Source organism: Chaetodon trifascialis, chromosome 23 (genome assembly GCF_039877785.1).
Source record: "Chaetodon trifascialis isolate fChaTrf1 chromosome 23, fChaTrf1.hap1, whole genome shotgun sequence".
Classification (NCBI taxonomy): domain Eukaryota; kingdom Metazoa; phylum Chordata; class Actinopteri; order Chaetodontiformes; family Chaetodontidae; genus Chaetodon; species Chaetodon trifascialis.
In genome coordinates this window covers 12387926-12409507 of record NC_092078.1, presented here as the reverse complement: position 1 = coordinate 12409507, position 21582 = coordinate 12387926, and the positions used below count along the sequence as shown (strand labels likewise).

The 21582-nt window shown below is 45.6% G+C and overlaps 1 protein-coding gene across 4 annotated transcripts in view; it reads right to left on the bottom strand.

The window, feature by feature from the left end:
- The window catches only part of plcb3 (phospholipase C, beta 3 (phosphatidylinositol-specific)), a 39433-nt gene extending 20324 nt beyond the window's left edge, over positions 1-19109 (bottom strand). For 3 of the 4 annotated variants that reach the window (XR_011603582.1, XM_070993574.1, XM_070993576.1), the window contains exons 1-3: positions 18576-19109; positions 9277-9300; positions 8009-8095 (exon numbers count right to left, since the gene is read on the bottom strand). Coding sequence is in view for 3 of the 4 variants with exons in the window: in XM_070993574.1 (XP_070849675.1) it covers positions 8009-8095; positions 9277-9300; positions 18576-18674 (210 nt within the window). In the remaining variant the exon portion in view is untranslated. The remainder of the gene's footprint in view (positions 1-8008; positions 8096-9276; positions 9301-18575) is intronic. The other variant, XM_070993575.1, reaches the window with a different exon arrangement.
- Positions 19110-21582: the final 2473 nt, after the last annotated feature.

The following is a 21582-nucleotide window of genomic DNA, read 5'->3' as shown; positions in this document are numbered from 1 at the left end:
AGAAATAATATTTTCACCTTAAGCATGACATGTGTATGTTGTGTGTGTTGCTGTGCTCACCGATGCATGGAATGCTGTGTGGTGATCAATAGAGTATGGATTATCTTATCTTATTATCTTTTATAAACCCACAAGTGTGGAGAGGAAAGGGATAGAGACACCGGAGGAGGTGAGAGGTGAGATCAATGAGAAACCCAACTTTTGGACTGAGCCCGACTAGCTGTTTCTCCCTGTTTCTCTGTCTTTATGCTAAGCTATGCTAATTTTCTGCAGGCTGCAGCTTCATGCTAAGCGTACAGACGTGAGAGTGGCACAGATCTACTCATCTATCCCTCAGGAAGAAAGCACATAAGCCTACTTTAGTTTGGTTTAGCAATAACTTCTGTCTCATCTTTGCAGATTTAGACATTATCTCAGTTATGATAGAGCTGAGATGTGGAAACACGCCGACATTGCCATAACAAAGTCCGACAGGGCGCACATGTTTGTAATAATCCCTCACTGCACAGGAAAATTACGACAAGCAGCGGGTCAAAGCTGAACCAGAGGGTTCACTGCGAGCTGTGATGGATGTTTTAAACAGGTCGTCTAACTCTTTTATTCACTTTCCGGGTTTTTCCTTGAAATAAGACTCAAGTTGTAATAAACCAGAATTATCCTTCACAGTTGAATTTCTAAGCCGCTCATACGCACACGGTGGCAGTTTCATTAGCTAAGCAGGGAGATTAGCAAGGTGCTACGTCGTGGACAAATCCTCACACAGAAATACACATTTTGGAGGAAACATCTGCGCAGACAATGGAATCGATACCGCCTAACTTCTTCATGCAGTGAAGAAATGAATGTCTATGGTGTGTGTGCAAGAGAGAGAAAGTGAAAATGACGAGAGCTCTGCCATGTGCAGAAACAGATAATGTCAACAAAAAATACAGCATGTGACCGAGTGAAGTAAAGAAACCAGAAGAGAGGAGAAAGAGAGAGGAAGAGGTCACATTATCAACTGACATACTCAACTTCCCCTGCCAACCGCTCAACAAGCGTGTGCGTGCGTGTGTGTAAAAATGACCCCCTGCACGCATGTATGTGCGTGTGTGTGTGTGTGTGTGTGTTATGTAAACCCCTTGTTCCAAGTTAATTCCTTCTGGATGTTTGACTTGAGCCAGGAAGATAATCTCTATTAGATTTCTACTTATACCTGCCAACAATCATCCTAACAACAATTCAGCAGGCTCATTTACACACACGCAGGCACACACGCACACACACACACACACAAAACCAGCATCAGTGGTGGCTTTTCTGTGTTTTATTATCATCATTTTGAAACTGTATATTGATTAATTTGGCACTGGTTGGACGAAACAAGGAATTTGACGGTGTCAGCTGACGCTTTCTCCATTAAAGGAATAGTTCAACTTGTTGTTTTTTTTGCTGAGAGTTAGATGAGAAGACTGATACCACTCTCAGGTCTGTTCAGTACAAAGCTACAGGAATCTGATGGTTAACTTGAAACAGGGGGGAACGGCTAGCTTGCCTCTGGTCAACAGTAACAAAATCAGTCCAGGAAGCCATTTTGTCAAGAAATAGTCCCACACATGACCCCGCGTAATACCACAAACTGATGTTTTTTCCACCTAGATTCTTAACAAATGATGATGCAGACTTTTCCTCACATTGGACTGACACGGCTGAAATCACTTTGGCACCTCCAGTAAGTATGTGGTGAGACTGGAGCAGCCGCCCCCCCTGGGGGTGTTGGTTAAATTCCCATCACAGGTAACACCTGACACACTAGAATAAGTGTTTGTGGTTGCTGTGTGTGTTCCTCAATCTGGTCAAAGTATGTGAAATCAATTCCACACCATTACAAGCTCAATTGGAGTTCTGTGGCAACTCAATTACGTCCCTGGGGGCAGATGTCTAAATGCCCAGGTGTGATTGATGTGACCTACACAGCTCAAAGAGGGAGGTGGGAAGGAAAGGCAGGAGGAAGAACGGAGGGGCAGAGAGAGAGGGAGAGAGAGAGAGAGAGAGAGAGAGAGAGAGAGAGAGAGAGAGAGAGGGGAATTCGGGGAAAAGGGGAAATGTGGAGGAGTGGGAAGAGAGGGCAACGAAATTCCCCAGAACCCCCATCTCCATGTCTGAGTAACTTCCTGCCCACTTTCTCACGCCAAGAGAGAGAATGAGGGAGATTAGAAGTGTTGTTGCAACAAATTAAGGAGCAATAACTGGTAGGAGGGGACCACGTGAGAAAAGGCATGGATGAGATGAAGAGGAAGGGAGAGAGGGAGAGAAAACGGAGCGGTGGAACATAAAGAGCAAGAAAAGATGGAGAGCAGAGAAGGAGGAAATGTCATCCTTCAGTTTATATTAGAGCAACAGCTTTTGCCTCATCTCTCTGATGGCTACCAGCTGCCCCGGGACAGAGAGGCACAGGGAAGTAAAAGCAGGGGGTGGAAGACAAATTGAAGGTGGATTAGCTGTGTAGAAACAGGGTGAGATCCAGCAGCAGAAGTGAGAAGGAAGAGGTAGCCAAAGTAAAACAGAGGAGGGCAGGAGGAGGGAGGGGGGAGGATTAGCCGCCGTGCCAGGTGCATCTCAACTCATCCCGCTGTGGCAGGTGAGGCTGCGCTAAATCAAACGGTCCCGCAATTTAGCTAACAAATCGTCTGCGCTGGCAACAACAGAGTGGAAAATGATCGCAGAAATGTTCTTAAACAGGCAAACGAGGTGCCATTAATCACAGCTGGTCTGGTCAGGCTGTGCAGTGGGAGAGCAGGCTTTACGCGCTGTAGCCACGCAGTAGCACTACAATCTGCAGGACAGGCCCGGTGACAAAATGAACCTAATGTTGTGACTGAGTGTAGGTTATACCCTTAAGAACATCTTCTTTCTTTTACTCCTCAGTGCTCAAGGGTTCCTCAGCACATGGAGCTCAAACAGGCCAAAATATTATGCTGTCAAGTCTAACAGCAAGATCCACAACACTGCGCTCAGAGGGCTGCAGCCTGGGTGACAAACTAAAGGAAAAGATGAAGATGGTGACCAAAAGTCACTGCAAAATGCTTCAACGTGTGGAAAATGATGCACGAGCGGTTTTTATGCACATTTTCAAGACTCTCGGTCGCCACTGGAGCTTCTCTCTCCACAAAGGCCAGTTTCTTTAATCAACACGTCAGTGTGAAATGATCGACGGCTCTAGTTTTAGCTCCATCTCAAGCTCTGAGGAGAACCCTTTATTCACCACACCCTTCCATCTGTCTCAACCTTTCTGTTATTTTACCTCCGACAATCTGTTAAATGCCTAAAACCTCTAATTTAGGTTGCAAGTGTAAAGAGGAGGCGGAGGAGAGTTTGGCCAGAAGACGAGAAAAAAAAGACATACACGGCAAGATTAGCAGGAGGCTGTGAGCATATGTTCTAACAGATGTGTGGATTTGGGATGTGCATGTGATCTTGTGTAACCCTCAGCCACTGGCATGCGCTTTGCGTTCAGCTTTTAGCCTCAGCCAGACTCGACTCACCAACCAGCACTGAGGATATACTGGGAGCTGGTTTCCAAACTGGGCAGCATGGGCCCTTAGAGATCATTGAAGGGGTTTTGACAGGTCCCAAACAAAGGAAATTATAGATTTTACTGTTGTTTTTTTCTAGACAGGCAGGCATTAAAAAACTGCTTATGGAGGGAATACTGCTGCAGCTCCTTCTGCCATCTAAAGCAAGTTTATTCTGAACTCCTGAAGTTTGGAAACTGGGGAAATATGCGCTGTTTAATTAAAGTGGCCACTTGGAACAAACTTTCCTTTGGACTGTATGAATTAGCAGTGTGGGAGTGCATCTCTCCTAGATCAAACAGCATCAACCATGCTACACCAACATCTGGCGAGGCCTGTGTGTTATGCTACCCAGTCCTGCTATCATTACTTTTAAATATTTTTATAAAATTCAACCCGTGTACCCTCCCCGATTTATGCCTGCAGAACACCCAAGGAATAACAACCGTGATAAATCAAAGAGTTCCCTTTATTTAGATGTCCTCCAGCTACATGAAGGGAACTCTTTGATGTAAAAAATTGCTACTGATCATGTTAATGACAATTTTATCTCTAAATGCAAACAGTGGGGAGATTTTAAGAGTCTGGGATGGAAAGACATAAAGAAATACAGGACAGCGAGTGAGTGAAAGGGAAAGAAAAACAGACTGGTGCATGGTGGGGTGTGTCTCGTTTCACTGCCAAGCCACTGTGTGTGTGTGTGTGTGTGTGTGTGTGTGTGTGTGTGTGTGTGTGTGTGTGTGTGTCTGTCAGCAACAGTTGGTTGTTATCGGCCATGACTCAAGCATTATGGGAAATTCTGGGCCTTGAGCACACACATACGCACACATGTCAGAGGTCTCGTAAGCCGAACTGAACATTACACAAAGACGGAGAGAGTGAGCTAACTGAGACAAAAGGATGAAGGACGGGGTTGAGAGGAAGAGAGAGATGTCAAAGATTAGTATAGAAGGATGGAAAAAGAAAATACCCGTTGAGCAGGAAGAATACTGTTCTCGAGAAAAGGAGGGGGACGCCGCGCCAAAGCAAAGGTGTCAGGAAAGAGACAGAGACAAATGAAACACTGGAAAAAGTATAGAGTTATTTAAAGGAACATGCTAAACAAAGTGAGGCCTGTGAGGACGGTGACACGAAACAGAAGTGAGGAGGAGGAGGAGGAGAGAAGGAGGACGGGATGAGGAGGAACACCTGGGGAGGAGGCGAGAGGATATGGACTCAGGTGGGTATACAAAAGAGGGATGAGATAGAGCAGATTTTAAAGAGGACATGTTGTGAAACAAGTGTGACAGAAAAGGTGAAAAGAGGACGAACGATGGGGGAAGGTGCTTCTCCGGGCTGGGGGACATGCACAGGGATCTCGACCGGAGTCGGACCAACCAATCAGCTTGCTCACTGTTGAGATCTGGGAAGATGAGCGTTGGGCGCTTAAGACATCTACTGTAAGAGCATCTTCAGAGAGGCACAATTCCTTTTATTTGGCCCTCTGGCTTGTTTATCGTGTGACAAAGCAGAAATTGATGACAGCATTTTCAAGCCGTCATCACAGGTTTCCACTGACAATACGTTTATCTGGCAGCAAAGGCACAAAGCAGATCTCACAGGGCTGAATTTTAGATGTATAATATCATTACTCTGAAATTATGCTGAACTGCAGTTGTGGACATGACATCATTCTGATCCCCTACATTACCTCATCAAAACAATGTGGTTTCCTCAATAACTGTGGTTACATTTGGGGCTAAAAAAAAGTCCTCAAATCCACAGGGGCTGAGCTTTTATGCATATTTGTGCCTTTCCTAAAGAAAATGGATGTCAGTGCTGCATCCCTTCCACCTTCACAAAGAAAACTGAACTTCCTATCCTCTCCTGAAGTGGAGCAAAAAAAGTGCTTGTGACATTTTTGGGTTGTAGACTTTTGGACATCCTTGCATGACTTTGCTGGGATTCTAAAAATGACTTTAAGTGGGGCCGATCCAGTTCCACTCACTGACCATGGGTACCCTGCGTTTCACGGAGCAGACACAGCTCCATCACCTCCGAGCGGAAAGAATCCTTAAATAAAACCTGGACGTCTATGGCCGAAAACCCGACATCAAAAGTAATAAAAGCAGAGCAGCAAAAATAAAAACTGCACTGGAGATCAAATATTTTGGGTACCTCTATTCAGAGAAATGGGTTCCATCCAGAATACTCTTGTCATCTGTGTAAAAGCGTATTTAACTGTTCTCATTAATAAGTGTTGCAGTGTCCTCTTTCTTTCCAGCTCCGGTTGGAAATCTCCAGGGGAGCCACGACGCAACTTTGAAACAGGACTTCTGCAAAGCCACAGTCCATATCTATACATGAAGGTGTGCTTGTGTTCACAGCGAAGAGACGCTTCGTTTGACCTGAAGAAACGGGCCACACACTAATCTATGTTCAAAAAGAAAAAAACTTTAAAGCAGCAATATGAAACTTTCTGGACATTCAAATAATGAAAATGAACTATCATTACTGCCAGTCCAAGTCCAAATACCCACATATCCCTGCATTTGGCCTGGGTGGTCTGGGTGTTTTCGGTTCTATATCATTTTTTTGTGGCTGTGGCCAATACCGAGCAGCATTCCCGCTACTGAACTAAGAACAGGAACCGCAATCCAGCCCAGTCGTGCCAACAACAACAAAGACGAAAAGCAGTAAGTAAGTAATGAAAGAAAAGCCAAACATTGTGGCTCATGAGCCAAATGAGGTGGCACTGGCACGGCGCGTGTTTCCAGCGAAGCAGCCGGAAGTTGCTTTGACTTATTTTAGTTTGAAGATAAAATCTGACACAGCCGCATGAAAATGAATCATTTGCATGGCTGGATCCGAGTAAGCAAACACATCACGGGCGGCTCGGGAGATGTTTCAGCTGCGTTTGTGCGACGGCGTTCACAGGGAACAGGAAAAGGCTGATCTTAAAACACGAGCGTCTTTATAAGGCTGTTTGCAGTCTCTGCGCAGGGCGGCTTCGCCGTCCCGATGAGAAGAATTAATGACGGACGGCGTGACTCTTCGCTGAACAGTGTCACAGTTGCACCTCAGGCGACAAGCGGCCTATTATCTCAATAACACATGGACACGCGCATGTGCAGGAGCTAGCGAGTCGCCGGGATGAAACGAGTATTTAAAGCATCTGTCTGTTATGCGAGTGCATGGACACATGCTGACACACGTGCAGACAAGACGGGGTGACGTGTGCTCTGGCCCAGATATCCCCACACACACACACACACACACACACACACACACACACACACACACACACACACACACACACACACACACACAGGTACGCACACACACACACTCCAAAACATGCAGACATAATACAGTGATAATATTGGCTATCAACAGGTCATTCCATACATGCCGATTGGATAAACAGACAGCCAGAAATAAAAGGGGGGACAGTGTGTGTGTGTGTGTGAGAGAGAGGAGGAAAAACATAGAAAGAGGTGGGGGAGACAGGGGGGAGTTCATTTAGCTGCTCTGAAGTGTCATTTGATCCAAGAGGCCTCGCAAATTGTTCTGACCCGGCCAGCATCGCACAGATACTTCATATATACACGCAGGAGATGGACACATGAATGGCCGAATGACAGCGAGATAAGAGCTACAGATGAAAGCAGAGAGGTTGCTGTGCGTGTGGAATTTGTTTATGAAAATCTTTCTCAAGATGAGAATCAGCCTCATTTGATATTAAAATGAAGATTCAAATAGAACACCGTTAATATATCTGCACTACACGACCACAATCAAAATCTCTACATCCTGTTGATTCACCGCCTGTTGTTTCTGTCTCATTGTGTCGGCTAAATGCCTCAAATCCAATATTACTCAACTAATGGCTTAAGCACGGCCACCAAATATATGGAAGGGAGGGGAGATGGGGGGGGGATTGTTGGGAAGTGCAGATGGATGGAGTGAAAGTGATGCAGGGCTAAAAGGATGAAGACCACAAAGACATCAGGGACACTGAGGAACGAGGGAAAGAGGAGGCAAACAAGAATGGGACAAATTGATGAAAGCCATTTTGTGTGGGCTAATGGACAGATAAGGACCGGCTAAAAACCACGATAAGAGACAAAGAGGCACAAAGAGAGAGGAGCAAGAGACAGCACACGAGGAAGACAGCGGAGCGCAAGACAAAGGAGTGCAGTGGCAGAGTTAAAGTAAACAAATAAGCGTCCACTTCGGCCTTCGTGTTGGCGCATTAAAAATCCATTATGGGCTGCTTGAGCGTGGCATATTTATATTTGATCATGTGTGTTTTTGTGAGGACAGCAACAGTCCATCTGGCCTACTTTGAGACCATCCTGTGTGTGTGTGTGTGTGTGTGTGTGTGTGTGTGTGTGTGTGTGTGTGTGTGTGTGTGTGTGTGTGTGTGTGTGTGTGTGTGTGTGTGTGTGTGTGTGTGTGTGTGCGAGTCTCACCAGGTTGGACCCTCCGGTCCAGTAGAGGAAGAATCCATCTGGGTCAACTTTCAGGGTTACCAGGGTGGGGGGCCCGCTGTTGGGCTCCTAGACGACAACAGAAATAGAGAAGTTAGAGGGATGAGCATGCAACAACAATATCCACCTCTCCTTCAGACACACACACACTAACACACTCCACATGGCTGCAAGTAGAGAGAAGGTGTACTTCAAGCTCTGAGAGGACCATCAGTTCTAATGGTCATGATAACACTGTTCTATTGAAAGTGGAGTCTAAATGAGGCACGGGCTCCGTTCTGCCGGTCACCTTGTATACCACTCGTCTTCTTGCTATGTCCAGCGGGGTCCTTGCGGGGCCCTGTGACCTACTTTGCTGTATTTAAGAAAACAACTTCTGGTGTATCGGAGAGCCATGCAGCAGCTCCTATCTCTACTTTACGCAAGTCTCACCGCAATATATGAAGGCTGTGCGATATGAAATAGCTGTTTATGGCTGCAGCGGCTGTACCTGCTGTTTTATGGTTTCTTGCCATTATGGGATTGTGGACAGACAGACAGACAGGGATATTGTTTGCTTGCGTTGTGCGACAGCTGTTTCGACGCTGGAAACCACGCAGTTTGGCCAGCATGACGATCTCGTTCATGTGCAGCATAATGATGCCGCAGGAAGCCTACATCAACATGTCATTAGCGTCATCATTATGGAGTCGTGCGCAAGATTGCCACGACCACGCACGTACACACATGCAGCTACTGGCTCTGTAATTACAGCGGTCAGCGGTCGCACTCTGGCCCAGCACACAAACATACCATCCAGACATCCTGGGAAACAATGATGATGATCCAGATTGTTTGTTTTTTTTTTTGCAGTGACCGATGACTCATGCACACATGTCATCATCAGCATCGATATCGGCATCATCGCCTGCGTCAGATGAGGCAGAGAGAAAGATCTGCCCGGCAACCAACAGAGAACGTTCCCATGAGGTTAGCTTAGCTTAGCATGGAGGTTGACACTGGCAGAAAAAGAAAAAAAATGACTGATGATGATTTCAGGAGTCGCTGCACCGGCCAAGAAAGAGTCTGGCGCATAACCCCACCCAGCGCAAGCACATGAGCTAGAGCGTGTTCATTAGTGAGGCTTGGTGTTTACGTCTTGACCACAACAAAACTACTCTAAACTATTCCTTACAGAAGTCTCCGTAGCTCTGACTCCTGTCCCACTGCCAGGAAATGCACATTCTTAGCACATTTTGAACTAAACATACCTTGAGTTTAGGCTCCAAGGTCGGCTAACGGAGACAGGGAGTTAGAAGGAGAGGTAGATGTTTAGATTGGGATGAGGACCGAAAGAGCAGAGAGGAGGAGAGAGAGGGGAGTTTCAGAAAGAGTAAGATGGACGGTGGGATTAGAAGAAAGGGTGAAGGTCAGAAGAGAAAGAGAAACAAAAAGGTCAGGAGCATGAAATCCAACCACATCATGAGACCTTAATAAGCACCAGTAAATTGTAAAGTGGGCCTCCCTAAATCAGACTTAGGCGATTAGGAAAGTGCTTTAATACAAGGAGATGCTTCGCTCTGTATGTAGTAACAGAATGACAGCTTAACTTTGAGTTTAACCTCAAAAGTGAAGCTGACTCCGGGCTATAAGAGGCTGAACTTGTGACCTGTGTTTACTCACTGGGACCAGAGGAAAACTGTACAACTCCAATTTTATGCTGTGATTACCATCTCAAGGCTGTGACCTGATGTCAGATGCTCTCTTTTGCTGAACACTTGCTTTAACTTGCAGTCTGCAGCCGTCATCGTGCAGCTTCTGCTTGTTTACCTTTCATTTGCTCTGATTGATTTTCAGAGATAACAGAAGGTGAAGACGGTACAGTCTGCAAACAGTGCTGACAACCCTCCATCCTTATGAGACAAACATGCCTCCTGTTAAATGCATCTCCTGCAAATCATAATGCCTGGCTTGGGCCACAGAGGCAAATGAGATCAGTGTTTGCACATTGTGCATGCTCCTCTGATAAATTCAACTTTAATCCATTTTAGAAAATGCTCCGCTCCACTTCCAAAGTCAGAGAGATTAAGGACCCACCAAGGTAGCGAAGTTTCCATCCAACCATTCAACTGATTTAAATCTAAAAACGGTGTTGACAGCTTGTAAGTGGAGCAGTATAAGAAACCTCGTGTTACATTTTTACAGCTGTTTCAAGCTCCATATCCCCCGCTAGGCCACATTACAATCTATAAAAAACAGATCGTTGTCATGTTGGATGAATACATCACGAAAGGCATGACTATTCTGCAGAGAGCAATTCTTCCTTGAGTAGAACTGAGCATACGGTGCCCTTGCACACACTTATTCAATGTAAACGAACTATGTACAGTAGAACAGGGGAGAGAAGAGCATCCATCATGATCATGAAGTCAGCTGAAACAAACAGAGGAGGAAGAAGTATGACTTTAACACATAAAACCTGAGTTAACTGTGTGTGTGTGTGTGTGTGTGTGTGTGTGTGTGTGTGTGTGTGTGTGTGTAACAAATAGGTTTTCAACACCAGTTTGACCCATTCATACCGCATGTTTGGTCTTGGATAAATAGCCGGTCAGTGCGTCAGGACTCACTTGAGATTCAACACTTGTGTTCCAGTGCAGTGGTTCTCAACTGGTCTGGTTTCTGGACCCAGCATCACCCCTTAATGACAAGCCCCGGCATGAATAGACGGCACTCTGCTGCATAAAAAATCCCCTTCAAAATAAAAGCACAGGATTTTTTTCCTAACTTTTTTTTTTTTTTTGCCCAGGCAAAGGCCCACAACCCGCTGAAAACAGCACCCACCAGTTGAGAAACACTGTTCTAGTGCATTTGATATTGACGAAAGAGGTCATCACATATGTATTGTTGCATTACAGTGTGACGATATGACTTTTAATAACTCAATAGCTGCAGAAATGCTGCAGGACCACCCTTTAATACCAACAGATCAGTGGACGTTTGTCAGTGTTTTCATTCAGACACAGGGTCTATTCCTTATAAATCAGTTTTCTCAGTTTTTGTCATCATTCATACTCTTCTTCCAATTTCTTTCTTTCTCTCTTGACAACACTTCAACTGGATATATGTCCAGCTACCGACACGCAGTAGATGGGGAATTCCATTGGGAGCAGACACACAAACGCACATCCACTCACTGACCCATAGGAATGTGATCTATGGGCTCATGTGACCAGCAATTATAACAGCATCTCCCACATAGCTTCAAGCCACACTGACAAGAGGCTGAGCATGCACACACACACACACACCAGTGTCGTCTGATATATTTGCGTGTCACGCCAGCTGAGATTTACATACCTGGCAGTTGCTTTCGAGCGCTGCCTCTACATACATGCTTATCTGTCACACTCCTCTCTGACTTCTCTTTCACAATTCATCCAATCTCTCCACACGATCCTTCGATCCCTGTTTAAATCGCACACATTCTCAGTCGCAGCTTAAAAAGATGGGATTTTTGTGAGGATTTGCTGCTTTCCCTTGTTTTATATCATTATAAACTGTATATCTCTGAACATCATTTATTGCCTCAGTCCATGGTTTCCTGTTCAAGGTCACTGTGACTGCTCTATAAAAGTGCCCTAGCATCCTAATCATTAGTGCATGCCCTGCACACACACATGCACACCTTGTTTACCACAAACATGCACCCTATGGTGTGTTTTCTGTCTGAGTGGGTGGTAGGTTTATAATTGCACCTCACCCCACTCCCTAATTATCCACCAGATGTAGAAACCCTCTAAAGCCTTGCTTCCCTCCTTTCTTTTCCTTCCGTCACGTCTACCTCTCTCTGCGCCAGTCGTCCCTTCAGTTCACGCTCTCTCCGACACTTTGATTCCTTTTTTCCTCCTTAATTGACTGAAGCCAACTTCTACTTCTCCAGACCCCCTCCAGATGCCCTGACCCTCTGACGAACACCTTCATTAACTGACTGTAATGTCAAACGCACACACACACAAAGTGTATGGACCACCCTCTGAGTCTGAGGTCTTACATGAACACCAGCTAATGAGCCCCTCTTGACAAATCACGATCTCTAAGGGAATACACATGCAGTAAGACAAACACACACCTTTTCTACCTCTCATGTAATACCATTCTGCCTACATACTGTCTAAATAAATGCATGTGTGTGTTGCACAGTGCAAGTCAGGCGAAAGCCATTAGAGAGAAACTGATAAAAGTGGCTGCTCCGAGTGCACCTTTGGTCTGCTGCGCTGTGTGTGTGTGTGTGTGTGTGTGTGTGTGTGTGTGTGTGTGTGTGTGTGTGTGTGTGTGTGTGTGTGTGTGTGTGTGTGTGTTCAGCGACAGCTTCCGGGAGTGTGTGAGAAAGAGGGTCATTGTGCACTTAGTGCGAGTGTGTTTGAGCCGCTGCTTTGGCAACATGGCAAAAGTTGATGACAGTAGGTAACCTTTGGACCCACCAGAGAGCAGAGGGAAGAGGGAGGGGTGAGGCCAGGGAGGGAAAATAAGCTATAGAACAGAATATAAACGTGCAGGTCAGTCAAGTTAATATTTAGTGTCATGGTAGATTTATTTCTGAAAACATGCATTTGAGGGTCAGGCTCTTTGCAAGTGTGATTTTATTGGACTACTCTCAGCACTCTCTTTATGCCCTATTACCACAGGTGCTGCTCCACCTATTTTCCCCACAGGGGTCATTTAATCCTCATCTGATCCAACATCTACTCAGGAAATGAACCACAAACCCTGGCAGTCAGTTGTAGTGCCATGTTCTAGCTACTGAACAGTACCCCAGTGTATACAGGTTTCATCAAGCTAAATAAAGTGGCAAGATTTCTTCTCAGATTCCTCCTCCTCGTCCTCCTCCCCGAGTCAGCAGGATCAAATTCTCCCGCACTGAAGTCCTCCACAGCCACTGCTGTGGTAGGGCTGCATGAATAAGCTTCATCCTCTTTTTCCAGCTTTTCACAGAAAGTTTTGGAGATTCATGGTTTTCACACGAGAGCGACAAAAAGCGACTCAGCGTGTGATGAGAAACAAGACCTGTAGCAACTCTGCCGAGATGCTGCAGCGTTGTCAAAGCCTTGAGACGCAGACAATTCACAGCCAAACATTTTCAGGAAGAGATCAAAAGTGAAGGCCAGATAGAAAGACAGAAGTGGACGGAGAGGAAACGAAAACCAAGAGGACAGGAAGCAGACGGAGACTAATGGAAGGAGGAAGAGAGATTGATGGGAAGATGAGAAGAATGAATGGGGAAGAGATCACACGCGAGATACAAACACACAGCGAGGTTGCACGCATCGTGGGTGGAGGTAAAGGTCTGAACAGAGCGAAAGAGCAGGAGAAGAGATGGAGCCATCCAGATGTCCACCCCACACTTCACATGTGGCTGTGGTTGACCTTCCACCTCCCTCCCTCCCTCCCTCCCTCCCTCCCTCCCTCCCTCCCTCCCTTGTTTCTCACCACTCTGTCAGGATGTCAGCAGTGTTTCTCAGCATGGCGTAGACCTTCACACAAGCCTGCGTTTCCTCCTCCTCTTTCTCCATCTCCTAAACATTTGCCCCATCGCTATCTCATAATGACATAATGACAATTTGTAGCTTCCGTTCATCTGCCTGATGCACTCAAACATCCACTTTCTGAAAGCGGCTGGCACTAAAGCGGACGCCATAATAAGGTCGGGATGACGCGACGCCTCTGCTTACAAAACAGATGTTTCTAAAGTTTGGAATATTGTAACATCTCAGGTGTAAAATGCCTTCAAAGCCGTTATGAAACCATCTCGCCTTGTGTTAGGACTTTCAACACATCACAAAGCCAGTGAGGCGGTGAAGGCTGACGCAACATAATGCAGTTAGGATGCTCTGAAAATATCTTTCTTATTCATCTCCCTTCAGGAGAGCAAGGATCATTCGAGGCCACTGCCCTGGGTATTGTTTTATCAGTGCTGTGGCACCGTAAAAACATTCCACGGCATGATATAAAGTGTTTACTAAGAAATCAGCCAAAGCCAAGCAGAGGATGAAAAGGAGCTGCTCGACGAGTCCCAACAGGCAGGGGACCAAACATACAGGAAGGAACTTTGTAACAAGGTTCAACTGATGGTTTGAATCACGTTTTTTTAGCAATAGTTGAAGGAAATGCACAGTCATGTGGACGGTGGAGGTGGGGAGAAATTTGGGGGAAAAAAGTAGACATTTTTGTGGAAAACTATTACTACGTCAGTCAAAACAGTCCGTCCATCACAAAAACAGCTGAGAAAATGTGTATCTGCTTTAGAAAAAAAACACACGTCAGAGTCTGATGTCCAGGAGACAAGATATAAAGGAATAAATAGGGAGATTTGTCTTCAATTGACCATGCATATGCTTGAAGAAAGGGAGTTATTGTTGCTGTGAAATGAGCCTTTCTCCTTATGCTAAGCTAAGCCGCTGCTGCACTGAACGGTTCCTTTTACAACCTGCGTTAGCACCTGCAGCATTTAGTTTTAAATCGACTCAGGGGTGCTGAAAATCATCCAAACCCCATTCTAAGGTTGTCCAGAACTACATTTGGCTGTTTTCAGCTTTCATGCATGGATCACTCAGAAATCCTGCATGCAGGCACTGAAGAGGGCGTCTTTAAAGTAGATGAGGGTGGTGAAAACAAGAAATCCAAAAATGCTTTGTCAGGATATTTGTGATCAGGCAACAAGTGTCAGCAGTCGGTTTGGTTTGACAACACAGCACTGATAAACACAGAGGACAACAGCTGCAGTGACGTGTCTTTGGCGTCCTCAGCTGTTGCCAGTATTATAGGTCTGAGTTCCTCCAAGTGAACTGCGGTGCGGTCTGGAAGGTCTGACAAAAGAATCCAGGATTGCAGGAAGCAACCTCGAAATGCAGCATTTTATGGCACATCATGCGTCGCTCCAGTTACAGCCATATGGAACTGGAGCCAAAACCTCTAATCTCAAAAAGGATCCCAAGACTCTGTCCAATTAATGGGCGACTACTGATCCCGTGTGACTCTGTTTATAAGCCTCGGTTTACTTCTTAATTGTGCAATGTGGACATAAACAAATCGACTCCAAAACCAGTGCACTTTTCCCACGGGAGCAAGGAAAACACGAAGGAGTGCTCGCACCCTAGCATAAAGGCTTTGTTTGAGCAAAACACCGCCTGTTTTCAAAGAATATATATGCAGAGGCACATGATGTAGAGGGAAGTGGCACCGTGGAAGTGAATTTGAATACCAGGTGCACATAGAAACCAGCTGAATGAAAGCTGGGAGCAACCTGCAAAAGGGGGCAGATGTTCAGCCTAAAGACGATCATTTCTTTGACTTTGGTGTACTTTTGAGATTCACATCAAGGCGCTCCACGATGAGCCGCGCTGTTCTGTAGACACGCTGTCTGTCTCTGTTTGTTTAATTGGTTGTTTGGGAGGAATTTTAACTGAATTCCAGTTGGAATTCAGTTAAATTGAATTGTGGCCGGGCTGCAGAGGGAGGAGCACCAGCAGACGGAGGGAAGGAGGGAGGGAGGGAGGAAAATGGTTTGGCTCTGGAGCCTTACAACAAGCTCGAACAGGAAGTCATTCAACGTGAAACACACACACCCAGAACAAAACAACCACACACACACTCTCCCGCACACACACACACGTGTGTACACAAACTGAAACACAGAAGAAAGATGGTCAATTTGGAATGCATTCCTCCTCCACCCCCACCCCCCCACCCCCTCCCATGAGTCAGTGTGTGTGTGTGTGTGTGTGTGTGTGTGTGTGTGTGTGTGTGTGTGTGTGTGTGTGTGTGTGTCACTTGATGGGCCTTCAGTAGACGACAGCAGCAGCTCAGCGACAAATGCGTGCAGGATTGGAAAGAAAAAGAAAGAAAAAGTGAGGATGAAGGGGTGCGAGGAAAAAAGACAGAAGAAGAAGAAGAAATGAGCCGTGTGGAGGGAGGACAAAGTGATGGGGAGGGGGGTGGGAGAAGGGTTTTCATGTAAACATACTGCACTGCCCTCGGGCACTGTGTGTGTGTGTGTGTGTGTGTGTGTGTGTGTGTGTGTGTGTGTGTGTGTGTGTGTCCTAATTATTTTCTCACTTTGCAAAGGCCTTAAAGGAATACACTAAGTTTTTGGGAGAGTGGCCTGTTGGTCAGCTTCCCTGTTAGAACCCAGACAGAAACTAAAATAAACCATGTGTCCCCAGAAGACCATTATTCCTGAGCTCTACCTTGGGAGCGCTCTTTTATTAGACTCGAGCCGGACTTCTCATCATGTCCAGGTTACCGATAAATCTTAAATATTAACCTTAATATATTCCAAGCAACTTGATGTGGGAACAAAACCAGTTGCTACTGGTAGTTCAGTTATTCCTGCAGCACCTTTCGGGGTGCGTCTCCTTAGTTTCCTGTGCAACAGAGCCAGATCGAGTCACGCTTAATTCGAATTGCCTTTATGCTCCTAAATATTGTGCGTTTGGCAAGATATTTGCTGGATTGCCTCTTGGGACCAAACAGGGAAGCGGTTTCTTCAGTGAGTTTCTGACAAGTTTGGGACAAGTTTTGTGACAATGGAAACAGGATTATTAGATGATGTGAAGCCTGTCTCATTAAATGGGATTAAGACTGGATAACTGCAGGGCTGCAACTCACTGTTCCTTTTATCACCGATTGAATGTTTATGATCAATCAATGATATTTAAGAACTGCTCAGAGTTTGGTTTCTATTTACCGACAATCATATAAGTGATCGTTTCAGCACCACCTGGATGACACCATCTTTCCACCTCGCTAACTGACCTCAACTGCACTCTGCAGGTTTTTGCAACATATGCAATCAGAATTGATGGAATCTTATTAGTCAGGATCCCAAAATTGTCTGAATAACTTGCTCTGATTAAACCCTGAAACATTTCTTTTTCCTTGAGTTCTCGAGACTTAATCTGAGAAAACTAACTGGTTTGAATCCACACCATCTAAACCACGGTCTCAATGTGTGATGCTGATGTTTAACAATGGAGCATTTTTGACATCTTGTCCCCAAATACTGCCATTTTTCTTCTCCCTCTCTCCTCTCCGCCACATGCCGGGGTGTCCTCGCTCTCTCTCCATTTATTCTACATCATTCATTTGTTGATTTTAGTGGGAAACAGCAAACAGAGGGGAAGAGGGGATGAAAGATAGACAAGGGGAAAGCATGCACATGTTTTGGAGTGTTCACACACTTAATCACCAGCATACCATTTCCTGGGAATTCCCTTTGAGAGAGAAACAGAGACAGTGAGTTAGTGTGTGAAAGAGACAGGCAGAGAAAGAAAGGAAATCAAAAGGACATGGTCTCCACTGTTTGCGTGACAAGACCCTTCTTCAGAGGCCAGACACATGCAGGCAGGCACACACACACACATCATCATTACAATGTGTGTGATGCGTGTCCGTGTGTTGTCCATTTTTCTTTGCATGCATGCGTGTGTGTGTATATGCACACGTATCAATGCCGCACCTGATCTCATATTTGCAAAGTACACTTATGATATCAGCCCTGCTGCAACTATGGACCTTTCATTGCTAGATCCCAATGATCCTCAAACACACACACACACACTTGCATGTAATTGTGGACTCCAAATGGAAGACACAGGCCTACAGTAAGAGCGGATCAGTCAGCAACTCGGTTAATCATTGATGGGCGTTCAGACACATGGACACACACGCCTACTTTTTTCTGTGGTGAAGACTGCAGAGCGGCCCTGCAGTCTGTCTTAGACAACTCCCACACACACACACACACACACAATTAGAATTATTCCGGTCATTGACACGGGCAGGCGCATGTCAGGGTTGCCAGACACGCCGCTGCAGAAATACGCGGAAGAAAAAAATAGAGCGGAAAAAATAATTCAATCCTTTCTGTTGACATGATTTAAAGATTCGGCGAAAGTAAAAACACAATGGACACGTTCATCAAGTTTTAAGTGAATTGTAAAAGCTGACATTTCAGTGTGATTTGCAGCTTCAGACCCTCAACCTGAGGCGACTTCACTCAGACAGGTGCCCTCTCCTCTAACGCGCTGGCGGAAAAACAGGAAGAGACAGAAATCGGAGCAAAAGGTGGAGAAAAGAGGGCGTCTGAACTGAACCTGAGCCCGAGCAAAACCGGCTCGACGGGAATTCAACACAACACACACATTCAAGCACTGCTGCCTGCTGGCGACTATGGGGGAATTTTCGACCGGAGTATCTGATTGACACACACTCGCAGATCATTGTGGGGCTTCTGTGCACGGCTGGATTGAGGGGTCATGCACGCACCTGCACCCCACTTACACACACGATCCGTGGCTCTATCTGTCCGACACACACACTCACGCCAGCCTCGTGTGTCACCTCGCAACATTGGGCCCACTGTCACAAACAGGCTGTCATGTGTCATGTCTGGTCTTTCAGTCAGAGCCGATCACATCAGGAGCACTTCTTGAACAACCTGATTCACTTTGCTTCAACAGCGACGCACACAAGAGCAGCCCCGAACCAAACCCACGTCAAACACCAGTCTCACCTCGTCCCATTTGATGAACTTGCCCCCCTTCTTCAGCGTTTCGTGGACGGACACGGGTTTGAGCTGCAGCGCGTGGACTCCCGGCTTGGCCCCGGCCATGGCGAGGGACTCCCTGCCCGGGTGCCAACGCCTAAACCCCGGCTACTTCGAGCTGGACTCCTCGGGAGGAACAAAACGCTCGTCCTTCCTCCACCTCCACCAGCTTCTACTTCTCTTTCCGGGGAGACAGATACTTGGGGTGAGGGTGAGGGGGGAGAGAGGGGAGGGAAAGTTTTTTTCAGACCTTAAAAGTTGCTGAACCTCACGGAGAGTCTGAGGAACATGAGGAGTAAAATCCAGACAGAGGAACAGAACTTGGCTGTTTGAGCGCGCTGTCTTGTCCGCGTCCACGCCGCGACGCGCCTGCAGCTCCTCTTTATTACCGCCTTTGATTCATGTGTTTGTTTCTTTACGCAGAATCCTTTAATCACACACTTGAGCCCGCAGAAAGATCCTTTCCTTCCTTCCTCCCATCGGCTCGACCCTTCTCCTCTCCTCTCCTCTCGCGCCTCTACCAACTTTCTCCGCTTCCTCTCTCTCTTGACGCCTCCGACGCGTTTCTTCTTTTCTCCTCCTCCTCTCCTCCCCGCATGTTTTCTGTGGCGAAAAAAAGAGGCGATTCAGAGAGGAGAGGAAGAAGGACGGCGTCAGATAGCGCTGAGTTGAATGAGAGATGAGTGAGGGTGGGGGTAAAAGGGGTGTGTTTTAATTCAGATCTGCCTGAGAGTCCTAAAATTTACAGTACGCCTGCACTGATGTGAACCTCATGGTGTGTATGCTTTTCTGAAATAACACTAATCATCTTAATGGTGGTGATCATTGCTAAAAGTTTACATGTTTTATGCTCACTTCATCCAAATCTCTCCAGATGCTGTCTGCCAGAACTTAAAGCTGCATCATTCCTCCATAAAGTTAATAATCGTCACAATCAAAGCAGCACAGGCTCAGATATCCTGTCTATCCTGGTCCTCAGTCTCAAGTCAAGGCCCCCAAAAAATGCTGGATCCCACACGTCCCACAGTGCAACTTTAAAGTGCCTTTCATTAAACCCTCCATTCCTTGTAAATCCCTGTCTTTTGTCACTTTGTAAAACAGGCTTTCTGTTTGGAGTAGAAGATAACCCCGGTGACATAACTGAGCTTTGAAAACACTTTGGAAAGCTCCTCTGGAGCCACAGAGGACATTATACAGCTGTTTCACAGACAACATGTTACTGCCCATACTGAGCTTGGTGTGTAAAATCTGTGAGTATTACAACCTTCAGCAGAACAGATCTGAAATCTGTGAGGAAAACTCACTCTCTGTAATGTTCACATAAAGCGTGTGATGAGGGGCCACAAGAAAATGCAGCTTTGTTTTAAAGGAATACTTTGATGACTGACTTTCTTCATGAGAGAATTACAAGATCAATACAACTCTCATGTCTGTACCATGCTAAATATGAAGCTAATTAGCATAGTTTAACCTAAAGACTAGAAGTGGTGGTTAGTTCAATAGCATCAGTAATTTAAGATGTCAAATAAATGTGAAGTGGAGTGGATTAAAAAGTACAATATTTCTCTTTGAAATATGATGAAGCAGAAGTTTGAAGAAACAAAAAAAGTAGTAATCGCCTCAAAATTATACTTAACAGTAGGCCAAATTGAGTAAATGTTCTTTCCACGTCTGCTTGTTCACTTTGTTGCGAAGAACAGACGATGACATGAAGCTACAGTCAGCATCCAGTTAGCTTAGCTTAGCATAAGGGACAAGATAAGTGTGTTAATTAGAGAGCTTTAGAGGTCTGTTTTTTGCGCTAACTGCCTCCTGCTTTGTGTTCAGCAGCATAGATCTTCTTATCTGTCTCTTGTCAAGCAACTAAATATATGAAATGTCAATTGTTCCTTTAAGGGGCCACAAGCCAAAAAGGTTGGGAACCATGACACAGAAAGTATTTAAATGGATTTAAGGTCCATTTCTGTTCAATATCACATGCACACGTAATGTCCTGTAGTTCACTGCAGGCAGCAAAAGTATAATGTAGAAATACATAATCATCTTCAAGATCATTTTGAAGCAAAAGGGGCTAAGTGTTTGTGTCACTCAGGGTATATTTTCCAAATGATGATATTAAATCTGCATTATGTAAGCAGGAAATAATTTAGAGGATTTGGAAGTAATGTAATTCAAGCCGCTGAGTGCCATCAGGTAACTTTCCCCTGCCTCCTCCAGATCAGTGGCAGCGTATCATGTTTTAAGAAGCAAGGGAGGAAAGGAGGCTGCACAGTTGAAGTCCAATCCCGTCCAAATCCTGCTGCCAAGCAACATTACAACTTGGACTTCTCATAAAAAATCGCTACGGAGCAACAGATTTTTTTGGCAACTGCTGCCATTCTCCAACTCCCTAACTACACCCGGCAGGAATGTCTGCTATGCTGCAGCCTGCTGACTGAGTGACTGACTGAGTGACTGACTGGCACTGTGTTATTCCTTCACCAAAACCATAGCCAGCATAATAATCCATCATGAACGCACAATTCCATATTTGTGTGCAGAACTGGCTGGCGGCAGTGTTACACGACCCTGAAGAGGTGCTCACATCCAGTGGAAGATACATTGTTTAACAATTCAGCAGCTAGACAGATTGGCTATGAGGTGGTTGTGTCTCTTTGTATATCTGAGCTGTGTGTGTGTGTGTGTGTGTGTGTGTGTGTGTGTGTGTGTGTGTGTGTGTGTGTGTGTGTGTGTGTGTGTGTGTGTGTGTGTGTGTGTGTATCCGAGCAGTAACTCGTTCCAAGTAGACATGTTGATTAATCTGATCTTGAACCATCACACACACACACACACCTGACCTCTCAAATGACAACAAACAACCACACAATGGACACATGCATATGCATTCTTTCAACAGCGCAGCACGCATGCATAAGCAGGGATATTGTGTTTCTGTGGTGCATACACACTTTCATGCAGACTATCTCTCGTCTCT